Source organism: Cercospora beticola, chromosome 6 (genome assembly GCF_033473495.1).
Source record: "Cercospora beticola chromosome 6, complete sequence".
Taxonomy (NCBI): domain Eukaryota; kingdom Fungi; phylum Ascomycota; class Dothideomycetes; order Mycosphaerellales; family Mycosphaerellaceae; genus Cercospora; species Cercospora beticola.
The window spans coordinates 517872-535629 of NC_088940.1; the positions used below are offsets into that span (position 1 = coordinate 517872).

Consider the following 17758-nt stretch of genomic DNA (forward strand, 5'->3'; position numbering starts at 1 on the left):
AAAGTAATTGCTTGCTGGGCGAGAGAGAGGTAGTGGTGCATTTTCGGCGGCGTGAAGACAGAGCTCCACGTGGGAAAGTTGGACAAGGACTTTGTTGTTCTGTAACGTCAGGCGGTGAATTGCTAGAGCACGGAGGCTGAGGCGTAGCGTGTAGGACTGCGCGAGCGTTGATCATGAGGGCAAGGTCTGTCAGCAGTCAGTCAACTGTTCTCTTTCAATTATGTACTGTTAGACATCGTATTGTGCGACATCGTGAACCCCTGTTCTCGTTCTATCGTGCTATCTGAGCGGAGTAGCGACGATCATGCAACCGTATGTACAAGCATAGGGGTATCTCAAATCACAATGCAACGCCGAGAATATGCAGTCCATGCGCCAGACAATCAATCAATCTCCATCCTAACCTGATCATTCGCCTTGTTTGTGAAGAGGCTCCAACGCCGTCTGCTCCTGTTCTCGTTCCGAATGCCCATTGAATGTAAAGAAACCTTGTCAAACTCCTGTGGATCTTGCTCAAACGACGACATAGACATTCTCGCATGGTATCCCGCACTCGCTGTCGCCGCGCCTTTGTTACCGCTCCAGCCCTTCGCAGTCATGTTCCCGCTGTCTCGCTTCCGTGACGTCAATTTCATGTTCGTGGTTTTTGGTATCAGAACGCCCAGTTTTGAATGTCTCTCCTTGTCCGTGTCTGGTGACTTGGGACTTTGTTTCAGTGTTTCTCCTCTCCAGCCCAGGACAATTGGTAAATAGCATTCCACTTTTCCGAGCACGTCTTCTTTCTTCGCTTCGTCTCGATGTGCAGTGCACAGTGCTTTCCAAAATAATCGTTCGAGTTCTAGCTTGGTAGAGTCGGTGTCGTTGAGTGGGTCTTCAATCTCGAAGCAGAAATCGCCAAAGGCTGCGCAGATAGCCGCGCCTTCTTGAGTGGTGAGTGGTGCGTGGCATCTTTCTGCTTCTCTGAAAATACACGTCGTGTTGTGCCAAACATCGAGGATATGAAGGCGGGCGAAGAGGGAAATTCTCGCTGGGGTCGCTAGGTGATCGAAATTGTGGTAGCCGAAAAGGTTGGAAACTGCTTGCTCTGCCATTGTGATGGCTGGCGGGACTGGTGCTGGGGGAGGTGCGGCGGCTTTGAGGGGGATGCGTTTGCTGAGAATGTTTGCCGCCGGAGCGACTACTCTCCGTCAAAGGCCAGCTCGAAAAACGAGTCCGGCTGGAGGTCTGTTGCCTCCACAACTTTCTCTTCGACGGAGAGTAGCCTCTCCACGGCTCTGCGGTGCTCGTTCAGCTCCGCATTCTCCGTCCTGCGACAAATTCAGCGTCTGGATATACGATGGCATGTGTTCAGATTGCTGCGCAGAGACGTACCAGTCTACGCCGCGGTCGTGCTGGGCGAAAGCTGCCTCCACGACAGCGGCAAGGTCGTCGGCCCTAACATGTGTTAGCCTCTCTACGTCTCTGTATGCCAAATACCTGGCAAAGTCCGCGATTTTTTCTGTTGAGCGCCCTCGAGCTAGTGTTTAGAAGGGAGCAAGAGATGAATATACTTCTTCTTGGCATTCTTGCCTTTCTTCTCCTCCTTCGCCTTCTTCTTCTTCCAGGCCAGATTGGGGTTCTCACCCCGCTTCACGCGCACAGTGCGCGCTTTTCGTGCTGTTATACCTCTTTGTCAGTAACTATTTCGCTCTGTGCATTGACACGAGGATGGCGTCAACCGAGAGCCACGCGCGATGCCGCAAGCAGCGCCCGCCAGGCAGAGAGCAGCCGAAAGCGCGATTGGTGCCTCTCGGCTGTATAGAGGCACTCAATGGCTTTTCTCTGGCCCTTTGGAACGCACTGCGCTCCTCGAGGCACCGATTGTATGCTCGGCACCGTGCTGGCGACCTTGGAAGGAAAGTGACGAGTCGGTCGCTCTGCATGACGGGGAGAGTCCTTGAGCTCAATGCCGGAGCCCCCAGGAGCACTCCACGGTTCGGCGAAAGAGAATGGGGGTGAGATATTTGAGGTAACTTACGCGGCGGCGACGCGACGATCTTCTTCTTCTCCTTCCTCCTGCTTGCTTGTGCGTTCGTCATGGTGGTGGTGCGCGGTGGTGGCGTGGGATGAGGATGAAGGAGTGGAGAGAAGGCAGAGAGGGAGGAAGAAGACCGAAGAGAATCTTTTACATCACCAAAAGCGCACCTACTATCTGGAGCGCGACTGTGCAGCGCGCGTTTGCGCGTCGCCTGCAGCACCGTTGTCGCGAGCTCCGCCTCAAGATTCACTTCACTTAACTTCATCCTGGCGGCCCCTGCACGGCGCCGCTCAGCATTGATAAACGACGGAAGTGCAGGTGCACCATCCACTAGCTCGGCGTCTTGGTCTAGCGGAAATTTGTAAGCGCCACAGGCTGGTAGCACATCTTTCCGTGAGGGTGCGTGATGGTTCCGGACAGGTTCTTGGGGATTCGCGCAGGACTTTCGAGTTCGAGACATCCAGTACGTGGCACGCCGAAAGTCTGGAGTTGCGATTAGGCATCTGGAAAGATTAACCCGTTGACCATCCGCTATACGAGCGTTCAAAAATATTTTTTTGGTGTGTTCGTGCAACTTCACAGTGGTGGTGGGTCGTGATCCGTTCTGACACCGTCGTGGTTCGAAATTTTTGCGCCCTTAGGCTTTTCTTCTGCAGCTGCATCAGCTGCTCGATACCACAGGTTCTCAGCAATGATCGGTCATAAATCCGCAAGTAGAACCTCCTTCTTCACAAGTTCACTCAGAACCGAGGACGTAATGAAATTTGCATGTGTTCGAGCCGGTTTTGGGTCCCGCCGAAGTGGACCAAGGCTTCTTGAAGTATGCATTCAGGTAGAAGTAAAGCACAGGCCGCCATGATGTGTATGTTGTGGGAGTAGGATGAGGAAAGATGAACGTGACGTGAAGGATGAAGTGAAGTGGCAGATCTTCTCCCGCAAACCGCGCTTTCGTCGCCCTTTCATGCACGATGCAAGGACATGAGCTAGCGTGCGAATGCTCTCAGCCAGTCAGCTTGCCAAGATCCTGCCCCGCTGACGTTCACATGCCGCCTTGTCCCATCCCCAGCAACGTGTCTGCGAGACGCAATAACAAGCCACTACCACAACCAAAGTCCAAGCAACATGGCCGACGAAGATGTAGCAACGAGAGCTCCCGAAAGCGATGCTCAGGAGGCCAGTGCAGTGCCCGGCGACAGCAAGCCCGACCAAGGCGCCGCAAGCATGGGAGTACGATCATTTCCCAAACGAAGCTGCCAGGACACGAGCTGAAGGGAGACTTTTGCAGGAGCATTGCACCACCGACCGACCTACTCGTACATCTCCCGGTGCCGGCGAAGAAAAGATCAAGAGCTGATAGAGTATAGCATCGGGCGAGCAACCCACAGGCGTACGGCAAGGTATAAGCGACACGTGCAGCAACAAGAGCTGAGACCATTTGCAGGAGATCGCCAAATTCAACGATGTCGAGACATATATCGCAAAACCAGCCGACTACCCACACTCCCCTTCGAAGCTGCTCCTGCTCCTGACTGGCGGCACTGGGATCCATTCCACCAACAACCAGATCCAGGCAGACAAGTTCGCAGCAGAAGGCTTCCTGGTCGCCATGCCAGATCAGTCAGTCACTGCCCATCATGAGTTAAGAAATCATCACTCACTGACAATACTACTCACACAGATTCGCCGGCGATCCTGCTTCTTCCGTCTCGCACACGACCACTACGCCCTCCGAACCCGAACCGAGCTTGATCGAACAAGTGAAGCTCGGTTTCGCCTCTGTGGCCAAATCCTTCACAATCGATATGTGGCTCGCTCGTCACACTCCCGAGAAAGTACTTCCGATTCTGCAGAAAGCCATCGATGGCATCAAGGAAGAGTTCGCAGACGCCGTGGCTCATGGAGGAGGAATCTACGCTGTGGGATACTGCTTCGGTGCAAAGTACGTCCTGCTACTGGGATCAGAACTGTATGCGGACGTTGCGGCCGGGCAGCGACAACCAGACACCGAAGCCGAAGAGGGCATGGCGAAGAAAGGACCTGCAATCAAAGTCGGAGCTATTGCGCACGGCACGCAGATCACGGCAAAAGACTTGGAGAATTGCAAAGTGCCTCTCTCGATCGTGGCTGTGGAGGATGATACTCTGTTTCCTGATGATGTGAGAGATGCCGGAGTGAAGAAGCTGCAGGAGAAGAGTGTGGAGCATGAGGTGAAGGTCTTCCCAGGTGTGCCACACGGGTTTGCAGTTCTAGGAGATTACGAGGACGCAAATATCAAGGAGAAGCAGAAAGATGCTTTCCAGCAACTGTTGAAGTGGTTGAAGGAGCATTGAGCGGTCAACGGACTGTCAGGCATGATGGGATGAGGATTATGAACTGCGATTAGCGTTAGACTTGTGAATGAACGAGCTTCCTACCTTGACAACTGCATGCTACCAACGTAATCATCCATTGTGCGTCTGCTAATATGGCGTACTGTAGCTTGACGTGTCAGCGGTCCATCGCAGGAGAGGGATACGCCAAGCGTCCTGCCGGGTTCATGCTCACCACGCATCGACTTCGAAACACGTCCACACAGCTGTGCAGTATAAGGAGGGTATGCATATATCTAAACTCAGGATAGCGATAGAGAGAAGACGGGCTGCTTGCGTAGTACTGGGAAAGTAGGCCGGCAAGTGCGTGGCAGTTCGGCAAGTCACCAAGCAAGGTTGCCGGACCCACCTGAAAATTTGCATGAGCAGTCATATTGTGACAGAATTTCAACTCTTCCATCATCGGAGCTGTGGCGCAGCGGTAGCGCGTCTGATTCCAGTCATTGGAACTTCCAGAAGGTCATCCGTTCAAATCGTGAGTTGAATCGATCTCTTCATTGTTCGAGCAGTCACTAACAATTCATCAGGGGTCAGCTTCATCGCTGGTGATCATCTCATCTTTTTGCTCTTGTAGCTTGCCTTTTGCTGTTGCTATTGAGTCGCACACATCTTTTGATGCAGACAGTGCTCGTATGATGGTTTCCACTCGGTCGCTTTTTGTCGTGAACAACTGTTTTGGATCTGTGCTGTATGCAATGTCCGCAGCAAAAGTCACGTCCAGACACAGAGAGCCTCGCTCTTTCCGCGTACGGCGGCGCTCACGAATACTTTGCCGTGCTTCGCTCAGCACGACAATAATTTTTGGGGTGATTTGGGCTCAGAACACCCCACTGTATACGGGTTTTGATGTAGGTGCTCGCTCATTGAGTTATTCTTCCTTGTCGTAGTCAGATATCATCCCGCAACGAGTTGGTATAAAGCCAGTTCAGTAATAGCGCGTTGTCAGAGAACAGCGTCAGCGTCAAGGCAAAAGAGATTAGTTCAAGTGATCAAGTCATCGTTTTACAGGTATACATAGCTACCTCACTCAAAGGTGAAGTCAACAAAGGAATGTTTGCTGCCGTTCCAACGCAGCAGCAGCAGCAGCGGAGCTGGCACGGAGGTGAGGCCTCAGGCATTACACTTTCCTGAAGTGCATCCCGACTTTTGACCTTCATCGACTTGCACACGATCACGCAGCACACCCGTGCTGCCATAATCGCCAATGCCTCCACGAATACAGCCTCATCGGCTGACGACTCAATCAACATGTCAGTGCTTCCGCACGCGGCCATCCGGCCTCACTGAAGGCACCTCTGTCGCCGTTCCATCGCAGCAGAAGCGCGACTTCCATCCCAAATCCAAGGCCACGAAACTGCGCCGTAATATGTGGGAATGGCTCAATGGACCTGGAAAAGCTTTTCGCGATCCTCTACCGGGCAGCACAAATTATATGAGCGCGTACGACAAGTACGGCAACTTGCTCCGTTCCAGAAGAGGACGGGATAATGCTCAGCGCGGAGGGCCTTCACCACCAGCACTGGAGGCAGAGATCGACGTTCCTCCCGTCGAAGAAGAGGAAGAGATCCAGCGCAAGGAAAGGCAAAAAGGAATGGACGAAGATGAAATCACCGCCAACAAGGCGAAAAGAGATGCACAACGAGCCGCGAAAGCTGAAATCGAATCAAGGAGTGGGCTACCCAAGGAAAGACCCAGCGACATGAGGCCCTTCCCTCTCAATCAGAATTTCCGATCGCAGAGTGTGCTGTCTGAAGAGCTGCGAGAAGAGATCTACCGGCAAGTCGTGGCCGCTGGCGTTGATATTTCCACTGTCAGTGCTGCGTTTGGCATTGACTTGAGGAGAGTCGGCGCCGTGGTGCGTCTGAAGAGCATCGAAAAGCGATGGCAAGCTGAGGTGAGTCCACGACCATTTATTTCCTTCACTGCACTTGACACTTCTATGATGATTGCAAAAAATTCGATTAGTCTTGAAGACACCTACATGGTTAACAACATTTCGCTCCTATCTGATTATTGCAACGGGGACACTATCTACTTCGACATTGTCAGATGAGTCTGTTGCTAATGATCTGCTCAGAACAAACCACTGGCCAAGGCGTACAATGACGCCGTCTTAGCCATGCTGCCACAAACGCCATACAAGCCCAACGACCCCAGACAGCAGATCTACGAGCACGAGACAGTCAATGACCTTCCTGTGCATCCGGCCACACGGCAACAACTCTTTGTACCAGTTTCGGAATCACGTCAATTCACGCGCGAAGATGCTGCCAAAGCTTTCCACGACAAGCTTCTGCCCGCAGATAAGCGTATTCCTCATCCGGAGCTCGTCACCCTCGAGAAGGAGCACCTGGCTGGCGTGAGCAGGTCTGAACGTTGGGCCAACCAGCAACAACGTGACGAGGCAGCGAGAGTTGCAAAGGAGAAGGCGGAGGCGAAGAAGGCAGCATGGGAAGAGCGGACACAGAGGATTGTGTCGACCCGGAGATGGGATTTCAAATTTCAAGACATTAGCGCGGAGAAGGTTGGAAAGAATGGCAGGTCGAGAGAGGGTGTCGGTGCCCGCTATGGTATGCCGCACGAGGACCGCAAGAGAGGCATGGTTAAGATTCCCACGAGTGTTGAGTAAAGCTGTACATTTCCATCTGAGGTCTGGTCAGAGGCAGACATACTTCCACTGTTCGACCTCAATATGTACATTAGACATACCACGACAGTTTCACGGAGAATTGCAAGATCCCCCTGCATGTCTCCACACTGAAACTCTCCTGCTACGTAACTTTACTTCTTCCCGATGACAGCTTGTTGGAGCATGTGATGCTGAAATTCGGCCGAAATTCCCCAACCCCACCTCACCCATCTTGCTCCATCTTTCGCTCTTTCTCACACCGACACCACCAACACATCTCCCTCGCATGGAACGACGACGATAAGAGCGCACCGCCCACCATGTCGTCCTTCCTCTTCTGGCTCTCCTCCTCCGCCACCGTCCTCACCCTCCTCATCCACGCCCTCAACTTCCTCGGCCGGCAATTCAACATGCCCATTCTCGAATTCTACGGCCGCAGTATTGCGTCTTTTGTCGCGTTGTTTATTTGCGCGACATATGGAACGATTGCTTCTGCGTTGCTTTCGCTTGTTGGTTATGGAGGGCTAGGGCAGTGGACAACAGCGCGGGCGTTCAAGTGGACGATGTTGTTGTTCACTGGCGTGTGGTTTGATGTGCAGGACGAGAAGGATGTGCTGGGAACTACGCGACCTGCGGTCTTTGTGGGGAATCATCAGACGGAGTTGGATGTTTTGGTTTTGGGGCATATCTTTCCGCGATACTGCTCTGTTACGGCTAAGGCGAGTTTGAAGTGGTGGCCGTTTTTGGGATGGTTTAGTAGGTTACCCTCTCTTGCGAACATCTGTCTGCATTGTCTGGAGAAAGGCAACTGGGACACTCAGTTGAGCTGTTGGGCTAACATTCGTAACCGCATAGTGGCCCTCTCGAAAACCGTCTTTATCGAACGCAAATCCCGAGCGCAAGCCTTTGCCGCTTTCGACGACGCAGCGAAACAAATGCAATCCGCGAAACAGAGCGTGTACATCTTCCCTGAAGGCACGAGATCCTACTACGAGCACCCCGATCTTCTTCAATTCAAGAAGGGAGCTTTCCACCTTGCGATCCAGGCGCAAGTGCCGATTGTGCCTGTTGTGGTCGCGAATTACAGCAATGTGTTGAACGTCAAGAGGAAGAGATTTAGGTCTGGTGTCATTCCTGTGAAGGTCCTAGACGCAATTAGCACAAAGGGCAAGACGAAGGAGGATGTGGATGCGATCTTAGAGGAGACAAGAGAGAAGATGTTGAAAGAATTGAAGGCTTTGCACGAACAGGTGCAGAAGCAGGGTGTTGCGGTAAACAAGCAAGAAGCTGGACAGGGCCATTCCACGGCCACACAGAATGGAAAGGCGACAGAGAGGAAGGTCATGAATGCTGCTGCGTAGATGAAGATTTTGCAGCACGCCTGGAATCCAACTCTCTCAGCTTTTGCACTCCCCATGTCCGAGGACGTCAATTACAACTTCCCAAGGGTTCCTTTCTAAGAGGATGCGAGAGAAGACACGATCGTACGAACCGTGCTCTGGCTTTACACGATACCACTTGAGCAGAGATTTGGGCGATCACTTCGACGATGGACTTTCCGAAACGCTGCTCTCCGGCGACGTCTCGAGCTTCCAACATTGCTTCCCCGAGGAATGTACAGAATTGAGAGCAGATTGTGCGTATCTCGCTTGGACTGTGGCGGCTGGCAGCACAATCTGGCTCTATCGTGAGTCCAGTGGGAAGGACTGATATGAACGAAGGCTTCGCCCGTGACCGAAAACGCTACTTTGGTTCGGTTGGTGCTGCGGTATCAAGCAAGGGAACACAGCCAGCTAAGGCATTGGCATGATCTGGAGAGTACGAGGAGAACTACGACTTCATGTAGCTACGAACAGATCTCAACAGAATATGGTAAGATCGACCATCATGAACGACCCCTCAGAGCTCTGACTAGCTTCCTCATGACGTCAATCGGCAGCTCAAGGTATTGCAATCATAGATGTACTTTCTTCCTGCGAGCTATCTTCGATCGTGTGCATTGACTACACGACCCGTAGCTATGGTCAACCACGCAGCCGGGATTTAGCCAAGGCCTTCGTATACTTTGTCAGAATCACCACTCACGCTTGCAGTACCTCTCCGAACAACGGCTTTAACGTGAGAGGACTCCTCGCCCAAAGTTGACAAAAAGCTCAAGAGCGTTCAAACATGGCGTCCTCACGGCCGACATCCTACCAGACAGCAAATCGTCGCAGCTCACAAATCGGACCCGGCTCCAATCGCAACTCCGCTGCTCTCAGCTCACCAGACAAGCATAGCTCCGTCTCCAGTGGTCCACGAACGAGCACCAGTATTGCTGATACGAAGAGCAATCGTCTTGTGCTTATTACAGGTGCAACGGGAGGTCAGTCATGCTTCCCACTCTTACTCATTGCCAACGATATTGATTTGTTCGAGGCATCGGAAAAGCCACAGCTGTCGCCTTCGCCCGCACAGGAAAGTACAACCTTGCTCTGCACTTCAATTCTGCTTCGGGCGAAGCGCAGGAAAGCTTGATACAGGCGATTAGTGAAGTCGTACCAGAGGTAATAGACGTTGCACTTTTTCAGGCGGATCTGGGAAGTTTTGATGAGGTGAGAAAGTTGCATAAGGAGGTTGTGGATGGGTTGGGGACGGGTATTGATGTGAGTGTCTCTTCTTTGATTTCTCTTGAAATCGCGAGAGCGAGAGGGGGGCCTCCAAGCTGACGAGTTAATCACAAGGTCCTCTTCAACAATGCCGGCACAACAAGTAATCTCAGCAACGTCTCCAATCTATCTGATGTCTCGATTGAGACATTTGAAAGCACGTGGCGCATAAATGCTGCATCACCGTTCCTTCTGGCTCAGCTTTGTCTGCCACATATGGAAAAGCAAGGTTGGGGAAGAATCATCTTCAACTCCAGCGTTGCGGCTTTGAACGGTGGAGTAGTGGGGCCGCATTATGCAAGTAGCAAGAGTGCTTTGCATGGATTCGTGCATTGGCTTGGAGGGAATGTGGCGAAGAAAGGCATCACGGTGAACGCGATTGCACCAGCGCTGATTGAGGATACGACGATGCTGCCGGCCGGGGCGGACGGAACGGAGTCCTTGAAGGAGAGTAAGTACTTGTTTTTCTGGAGTTCACAAGCAGAGGAGATCTGGAGACTGAGACTGTCCATGCTGACTTTATTTCTCATCAATAGAGATACCTATTGGGCGACTGGGAAGACCAGAGGAGATTGCTGAGACGGTCATGTGGATGGTCAATACAGGCTATGTGACCAGGAAGATCGTACCTGTTGACGGAGGTTTTCATCCGTATTGATCAATCCAGGTGCGCCTCTGAGCGAGACAAACTTGTGTGTGCCACCGGACGATAAAAATTTAGTTCAGCCCCTTAGCCATCCGGACAATGGTGTGTTGAACCAAAGTCCACCACAGTGAGGGCAATGCTTCCGCACTGTCTCGTCCCTCATAGTTTGCATGATAGTCCACTTCCGACAGTTCACAGACGGGCACACGTACAACGTGAACCCAGCGGGCATCGTGCGCATGCCCATCCGGGAATCGAGAACCTCCGCGACAAAGGGTGCAAATTCGAAGACCGCTTGACAGTTGGCAAAGGCCTTTCCGTCCTTGAACGCACGGTAGTTTTTGCTGACGATCTCCACCAGTCGCTCTCGCATCTCCTTAGTCTTCTCTGGTGGAATTTCGTAGATCGCTTCGACCGCGTCCACGAAGTCTGCGCGTTGCCAGTTGGTGCCTATCAGCGCTTTGGACTTGGCCATTGCGAGCGACATGAGAGGCCTGACCTCATACTTCTCGGCGATCGTGTGAACGGCAACTGCGAACGCGAGTGGGCCCGGATTGTTTTCAACTCCGTCCGGCGAGCTGAAAGTTGGTTGCCACAGGTAATCGCCCGAGTAGAAGTACTGAAGCAACGCCTGAACCGCGAAGGCGTCGTCTTCAACGAGATTTACCACACCTGTGGTGGCCTCCTGTTCTCCTCAGTCAGCACATTGAAGGCAAGTCAAAGAACAATTAACGAACGGCGAAGCCCCCTTCCACGGCTCTCTCAAAGAACGTGCTCTGCGAGCATACGACGATGCGGTGAACTTTCCAGATCTGACGGCCGCAGTGAACCTCCAGGTCGGTCCAGCGGGGGTCGCCGAACAGCCTGCACGCAAGTCAGTCGCGGAGAGTCGAAGAAAACCTGCAAGGTTCTTACCTCGAGATGGCAGCTCGGTGCTCCTGTTGCGGTGCGGCAATCTCGTTGGAGCTCATTGTTGGCTGCAATGCGCGAAGAATTCTGAGCATTGTGTTGCAGAGAGAATAATGGCGAACGTATCAGAAAATGGAACGCGTGCGTCAACAGCGGGAAGTGAAGGAGTAGCAAACAGTGCACGGACCTAAGCTGCAGCCGCGTGGTGGGCCTTCAAGTATTCAGACACGTTGTGGCGTAGCAAAGCCCGTGTGAGGCAGACGCGAAAAGCACCACGTCTCTTAATCTACTGGCACGGATTTTCGGAATGATAGCATCAGCCCGGCACTCTTGTAGAGACTGGCGTGAGTGGAGCCACGATTAAAACCTGCTAGCATCGACGTTTCTCACTTCCCTTCTGTTTGAATTTGAAAGATTATTGTTTGATACCAGGACTACGATTATACTGCAGAACAGGCACGACAACTCGGCAGCGGCTTCGCCGAGGAGGTAATAACTCAACTCATCACATCATTCGCAGTGCTGAGTCTTGTAGAGTCGTCTCAAGCCTTGGTCCATGGCCTGCCCGGCGAGTCGAGTGACGCTGCATACTTTTCGAGAGTTTTGCCTGAGCTTCTGAGGTGACAGGCCGGACAAAAGTAGTTGTCTTTACTACCAGAGCTCAAAGTCTTGGGCAGGGGAGCTGTTCTCGAGCAATTCGTGCATAAAGAGAATCTTCGCATGCTGGCTTCGGCCATCCCGAAACACAGCTCCGCAGCGAGTGCTGGCGTCTGTCGGATGAACTGAGCGAGTTCAGATTAGGAACCACGCTGCAGCAACTGCTTGTTCTCATCGAGGACCTCGCAGACGACAGATCTCAACGTCTCGGGCTTCTCTTCAGACGACCATAGATTTCTTGCAACTCGCACAAAGTCGGCAGAATCAGGCTTCATACTGCTCTTGAGCTTTCTTGTCGCTAACTCTGCGAGTTTAGTGACGCCATATTTGTCGGCTGCGATGTACACCGCAACGTGTAGGTCCGACGCGCTTGAATTGGCGCTCTTGCTCAGGTCCGCATCGTAGTCGCCTTTGTAGAAGAATTTGACCATCGCGTTGATAGCATCTGGGAAGTCTTCTTGTAGCACAATGACCTTTTTGCGCGCCTCCTGTGCTGAGTTAGTGACTGGTCGATAGGTTGTATAGAAGTAAACAAAGTGACGTACCTTGAATTGTCCACTGCAAGCTTTCATGAAGTACTCGTTCTGCGTGCAGATGATCGCTTGGTGGACCGCCCATTTTCTTCCCTCGCATTCGATGGTCATGTCGGAGAACTTCGAGTCGCCGAAGAGCCTGGATATAGTCAGCTTCTGTTCTTCAGTCGCGGGCGTCGCGTTGTTTCTGACCCAGACAACACGCCAGCAAGGGCAGCTTGGGTTGTGTTGGTGTCCGCCATAGCGACGTGGTGTGTTTGGAGTGGAAAGTGCGAGGTCAAGAGCGCGAACGAGAAAGAATGTTGCTCTACCTCTTCACTCGACCCGCTAGCGCCGCACTAATGTGGCAGGGATGAACATGTGCAGTGCTCCTTCCAATCAGCCCATAAGCCATCAACACCTTCACTTCACTTCACTCAGCGAGCGGAAAGCCATCGTACGCCCTGCTGATATCCAACACGCTTAAAGACCGCCGGCCTCCCGACCAAGTTTGTAGTTGTACTCCCACGTCGAAATGCGATGCCGATGCGTGGCGCAGCTTGGACAACAGATGTAGCGCACTGACTTTTGTTCTTCAGGCAAGCAAACCTCCACTGTAAACGCGACTCCGCAAGCCGGACAACGATATGTTGAATGAGACTTGCTCAGCTGCAGCTCCTTTGCCAACCCGAGCTGAAAGGCCTCGGAGACCAGCGCAACAGCGAAAGCCGGGACACCCTTCGCAACCATTTGGAAGTTCTCGCGAGCGAGCAGGGGTTTGCCGCTGCTCAGGACACAAGCCATCAAAGACCGTCGCAGTGGTTCTTTGCGATCCTCGTCTTCGAAATAGATTGCGATGATGGCCTGCAGAAAGCCTGGTGCATCACAACCATGCTGTGAGAGGAGAACGTCGAACTTGAACAGCGCGAGTTTCGACAGTGCCGGTAGACCATACTTGTCGCCAATAGCATGCACATGAACATTCATCGCGAGAGCGTGCCAGTCACTCTCGGCGTTGTCGTTGTGAGCGGTGTCATCATAGTCGGTAGAGTAGAGGAAGCGAAGCATTGCAGCTACCGCATTCGGGTGATCCTCCTTCAGTGTGATAGTGTTATTTGAACCCTCCTGTGACAAGTAGAGTTAGCTCTGCGAAACGATATTGAGCCAGATTTCATCTGCTCGAGCAAGTCGTAGACAGCCAAACATGCCGGACTCGGATGGAGCATACCTTGAAACGTCCATCGAACGCTACCTTGAAGAAGTCACACTGAGAGCACACCACTGCTTTGTGGATTCGCCATTTGCGCTCGCCACACTGGATGGTGGCATCCGAATAGGTACTGTCGCAGAACAATCCAGTGATGCTGTCAAGCAGCATGCGCGAGTCTTTCGACAGCATGATCGGTTCTGCAAGTCCACCCAGAAGTTCTTTTTTGGTCAGAGGCACCGATGTGGGTCCAGACAGTGTAAGATTGGGAGGCTGTAGGCGTCAGTCGATGCAGTATGGATGATGCTCGAAGTGCACAGCGTAGATGACTAGGGTGAGAGGGTAGTTATACTGAATGCGGAGGGCGAAAGACTGCGGCGAGTGAATCAGCAAACACGATTTCACGTGATTGTCGCAGCCCATTGTTTTTGAACCAGATCGGGAGCTCGCTCATAGCGAACATGTAGTGCGGTCTTTGGTGCCAGTGTCCAAGAGACTTGTGCACTCGTGTTAAGCCTTGTGGTCCACTGCGGCGACGCAGCCTGCTTGATATGCGTCTCAACGCACGAAGTGCCCGACCCCCAAGGCGGGTGTACGAGTGAGAACATATTCGTCACCATCACGCCAGCGACGCATCGATTCAATCTTCTGTTTGAGCGCTATTTTCGAGAAACGCCTTGTTCTCTCACCGGAATACAGTATTCGTTTAAGGTCCAGTCAGAGAGGTGCGATGGTGATGTTAACAAAAGTGTCCTGAACAAAACTGCTCACACGATTCACAGCCTCAGGAGCCCCAGCAAGTGTGCACCCGGCCTGGAGACTTGCGTCCCCTTCCATCTGATCGGCGACTAATCCTGGTCAACAACATCCATTGCGTGTTATAGCCAGCAGCGAAAAAGCTTACCTTGCAAAGACACGAGCTGCGCTCCTTTCGCTTGCACATGCTTCACCAGCAGCTCTCTATTCCTCTTCTCCTCGGCCGAATGCGCGTCTTCATCAGCTACGACGATAAACACCTTCCCCTTCACGTCACTTCCCAGCAGAACCTGGAATACAGCATTCAGTTCTTCCTCGTCATCGAGGCAAAGCCATATGATATCCGCGTTCCGCGCGACCAATGTTAAAGCAGAAGTAGCTCGCGAATTTTCATGTTGAAAAGCAAAATCTTCAGCTTCTTTCGTGGTATGGTTGAGGACAACGAGAGGCGGCTTGAGCTTAGCATGCGTTGAGAGCTTTGTTGCTATAGCCTGCAGGAGTTTGTCTCAGCTGCTGGAAGTTTTGGCTAGAAGTAAGTGGGTAAGGGGTGGGAGGTGGAGTGCATACCCTACCTACGGGCCTCAGCCCGATGACTCCCATTCGTTGCGGCATGTTCTAGCGTAGAAAAGAGTGTTCTTCAGTGCGTTGAGGTCTGTTCTTTTCTTCTAGGTGTTCACTAATCTTTCTGCGGGTCGAAAACGTTTTGCTCCTCTTCCTTGCTTCGTGGGTCGCGCTGCATTTGTATCCGGTTCCGCGGCGATCGTCGATTGCACGCGAAGGGCAGAACATGAGACCCGCAAGTTGCCGTACTCGGTAAGTGGTGCGGATGTTGCAAGTTGTGTAAATGGTGTGACAGTCGCGTAGAATTCCAAGGCTTATTCTCGTGGTAGTTCCTCATGTGTTAGTTGCGCTAGCCGTATATTGTTGAGCAGTGGGTTTCCCCAGCTAGCAAATTTGCGACTAGCCTGTACTTTGTAGAGGCAGTGATGAAGAATGCGCCTGAAACTTCTCAACGCATGTCTTGTAATTATTACGTCGTTCTCAGATAATTGGGACTGGGTCCGGATCTCTTTCGGATTCATGAGCTCGTCAAATCGTAGGCCTGGTTCTTCATTCCTCCTCTTCGAGTGCATTCAATTCGTTAAACATTACCAAGCAGCGCCACCAACACAAAGTAACCTCCAACTACACCGACCACAGTGCCAGCCAACAGGGCCTCGCCTTGTCCAGTGAGGGTCAGATATGCGCCAAGCCCCACAATCAGCTCGTACCTCCGTGCCCAAGCTCGTCGAGCCTTCCAGTCGCTATCAATCGTGAAAGGTGCAGACTGCGGCGAGAACACCGCAGGCTTCTTCGGAATCGCAAAGCTCAACGCCACAGGCCTGTGGTCACTCGTGGGCTGAATTGGCAGGGCACTGTACGACTGGACCTTTGGTGGGGCTTCAGCTGAAAAAAGGATCCGGTCGCACCAGGATGGAATTCTGTGCTTTGCCCATAGCCACACCTGCTCGACTGTGTTATCCAATTCGAGACCTGGAAAATCTTCATCCTTGTTCTTTGCAGCTTCGAGCTGTTGGGCGGTCTGCCTTGCCACCTGCATTGCTTTGGAGCTGTACTTGTACGTCGGCGGAAAGTCAATTGGAGCTTCGGAAAACCCATGTAAGGTACGTCCACCACGTAGCTCTCTTGATAGCTGATCCTTCTTAAGAAGCTGGCTGTAGTGCGTGGGGTCTGATGCTGTCGACATTGGCTGTGGCCATCCCTCGAAGTCCTGCAAGTCTGGGTGCTGATCTGCTGTGCGGTAATTGAGGTCACCTGCGAAGAAGATATGTGAGGCGGGCGTAAACGGATGATGGCGATCTGCTGATCGTTGTCGCTCTGCTTGCCCTTCATTCGACAAAAGTCGGTCCTGCTCGTCTGCTGTCGATTGTGGAAGTCCTTCGCGTCGCGTTGAGTCTACAGGCTCAAAGACAAGAGTCTTGCAGATGTTTTGCCAATCCTCGTTCCTCCTCTGCCATGCTTCTTCCATAGGCGCCAGATGTGCTGCCACGAATGTCACGACAACGTCGTCTTCCAGTCCAAGCCTGACTCCGACCGCGCCTTTGTTCCCCATCTCCCACAACCCGACTCCAGTTCCTGCCTCCTCTGCCCATCGTATGCTGTCTCTTGTTCCATGTCTCGCAAAGAGCATTATCCCAGTCATGCCCACATTGCGCGTAAGCACATGCTCGTAGTCTGCATCTTGGCCAAATCTCCACTGGGTCGCGCGATAAACTGCTTCGGCGAATCGACTGAAGTAGGGTGTGAGAAGGGAGCCGCCGAGGAAGCTGAAACCGATAGGTGCGATTTCCTGCAGAGCCAGCACGATCAGATCGGGAGGGATGATGCCGGTCTTGAAGCTGGAGTAGAGGGAAGACGCGAAGTAGTCGGTATGGATCTCTTCGCGACCAGCGTTAAACGTCGTGACATGGCAGTGCAGGTCGCCCATTTTGGGCGTAGGTTGAGGGAGCGGATTCCGTGAATTCGCGTGAGAGAGGTTCACAGCACGCGAAATGTTATCCTCTACGTCATGAAAGTCCGTGCACAATGTGCCAAGTGAATTCTCCACGTCTCCATACCCTGCTGTATCCTGGTAGATCTCAGGTCTACTGGTCGTGCTGTTTCTCAAAAGACATATAGGAAGATGGTCAGAAAGCAAGACTTCACAGGTGACACGAGAACATGAGATCCGTACATCCATCCAGTGGAATAGACCGCAGCTAAACGGCTCGCTATTGCACCTCCTTATCCCTTAAGACTGATAGATGTCTTTGATTGACGGACACAGCAAGTTCAATTTGCTTTCAATCCATCTCAGCCGCCGAGTGCGATTCCCATTCTCGTTGCCAGAAGCCCCATGCGAGTTGCATTTCGCGTAGATATAGGACCCGAGATCCATCGATGTTTGGTGTACATCATGCATTGCTGGAAATGCCACAAGACTTTGTGACGGCATGTAATAAGACTGTTTCATGGACGAACGGCAGGGTGCTCAATGTGTTCATTCAGGATAACAACATTGCCATCAACAACACGTTCTGGCCTGGAGTGAAAAGCAGCTGGACCACTGTCAGATCTGGGTCCGTCGTGTAGGGTCCGAACGAGACCGTTTGAACCCGTTGTGTCGACTGTGTCGAAGAGATGAACCGTGGTGCTCAGGAAGGGCCACATGTACCAACGTGATTGTATTGCCACGTTGTAAGACTGGCGCTGGTTCAAGAGCTGTATTTGCGCTTCTGGGCTTGTGCATGCGGTCTTGTCGAAGCCACGTACATTGAGTCGCCAATCAACAGCATTTCCATTGGATGATGCCATTGTCTGGACAGTATGGCATTGTTGCTGAATCGACGATGAGGCGCGGCGCTCGCG

The 17758-nt window shown here is 52.4% G+C and overlaps 10 protein-coding genes and 1 non-coding gene across 11 annotated transcripts; 5 read left to right on the top strand and 6 right to left on the bottom strand.

Moving 5' to 3' along the window:
- Positions 1–383: 383 nt before the first annotated feature.
- RHO25_009323 (uncharacterized protein) lies at positions 384–1091 on the bottom strand (the record flags this gene model as incomplete). Its single annotated transcript, XM_023600860.1, has 1 exon — positions 384–1091. The coding sequence occupies one exon, from the start codon at positions 1089–1091 to the stop codon at positions 384–386; it is 708 nt and encodes a 235-aa protein (XP_023453986.1).
- Positions 1092–1177: 86 nt separating this feature from the next.
- Positions 1178–2078, bottom strand: RHO25_009324 (uncharacterized protein; the record flags this gene model as incomplete). Its single annotated transcript, XM_023600861.1, has 4 exons — positions 1178–1307; positions 1372–1434; positions 1551–1656; positions 2018–2078. 4 exons carry the CDS (start codon positions 2076–2078, stop codon positions 1178–1180), a joined length of 360 nt encoding a protein of 119 aa, XP_023453985.1.
- A 1061-nt stretch (positions 2079–3139) lies between these two features.
- RHO25_009325 (uncharacterized protein) lies at positions 3140–4347 on the top strand (the record flags this gene model as incomplete). Its single annotated transcript, XM_023600862.2, has 5 exons — positions 3140–3244; positions 3303–3330; positions 3382–3404; positions 3459–3634; positions 3696–4347. The coding sequence occupies 5 exons, from the start codon at positions 3140–3142 to the stop codon at positions 4345–4347; spliced, it is 984 nt and encodes a 327-aa protein (XP_023453984.1).
- A 441-nt stretch (positions 4348–4788) lies between these two features.
- On the top strand, positions 4789–4871 carry RHO25_009326. Its single transcript has one exon. It is a non-coding gene; the product is annotated as a tRNA-Trp (tRNA).
- A 719-nt stretch (positions 4872–5590) lies between these two features.
- On the top strand, positions 5591–7015 carry RHO25_009327 (mitochondrial 37S ribosomal protein mS45; the record flags this gene model as incomplete). The annotated part of the gene is made up of 2 exons (XM_023600863.2): positions 5591–6280; positions 6464–7015. The coding sequence occupies 2 exons, from the start codon at positions 5591–5593 to the stop codon at positions 7013–7015; spliced, it is 1242 nt and encodes a 413-aa protein (XP_023453983.1).
- Positions 7016–7335: 320 nt separating this feature from the next.
- RHO25_009328 (uncharacterized protein) lies at positions 7336–8376 on the top strand (the record flags this gene model as incomplete). Its single annotated transcript, XM_023600864.2, has 2 exons — positions 7336–7771; positions 7871–8376. 2 exons carry the CDS (start codon positions 7336–7338, stop codon positions 8374–8376), a joined length of 942 nt encoding a protein of 313 aa, XP_023453990.2.
- Positions 8377–9184: 808 nt separating this feature from the next.
- Positions 9185–10321, top strand: RHO25_009329 (uncharacterized protein; the record flags this gene model as incomplete). Its single annotated transcript, XM_023600865.1, has 4 exons — positions 9185–9380; positions 9434–9660; positions 9739–10114; positions 10200–10321. 4 exons carry the CDS (start codon positions 9185–9187, stop codon positions 10319–10321), a joined length of 921 nt encoding a protein of 306 aa, XP_023453989.1.
- A 64-nt stretch (positions 10322–10385) lies between these two features.
- RHO25_009330 (uncharacterized protein) lies at positions 10386–11280 on the bottom strand (the record flags this gene model as incomplete). The annotated part of the gene is made up of 3 exons (XM_023600866.1): positions 10386–10994; positions 11047–11173; positions 11225–11280. 3 exons carry the CDS (start codon positions 11278–11280, stop codon positions 10386–10388), a joined length of 792 nt encoding a protein of 263 aa, XP_023453988.1.
- A 735-nt stretch (positions 11281–12015) lies between these two features.
- Positions 12016–13786, bottom strand: RHO25_009331 (uncharacterized protein; the record flags this gene model as incomplete). The annotated part of the gene is made up of 4 exons (XM_023600867.1): positions 12016–12363; positions 12421–12547; positions 12974–13512; positions 13616–13786. The coding sequence occupies 4 exons, from the start codon at positions 13784–13786 to the stop codon at positions 12016–12018; spliced, it is 1185 nt and encodes a 394-aa protein (XP_023453987.1).
- Positions 13787–14311: 525 nt separating this feature from the next.
- Positions 14312–14962, bottom strand: RHO25_009332 (uncharacterized protein; the record flags this gene model as incomplete). Its single annotated transcript, XM_023600868.2, has 3 exons — positions 14312–14442; positions 14499–14841; positions 14927–14962. 3 exons carry the CDS (start codon positions 14960–14962, stop codon positions 14312–14314), a joined length of 510 nt encoding a protein of 169 aa, XP_023453992.2.
- A 529-nt stretch (positions 14963–15491) lies between these two features.
- On the bottom strand, positions 15492–16838 carry RHO25_009333 (uncharacterized protein; the record flags this gene model as incomplete). Its single annotated transcript, XM_023600869.2, has 1 exon — positions 15492–16838. One exon carries the CDS (start codon positions 16836–16838, stop codon positions 15492–15494), a length of 1347 nt encoding a protein of 448 aa, XP_023453991.1.
- Positions 16839–17758: the final 920 nt, after the last annotated feature.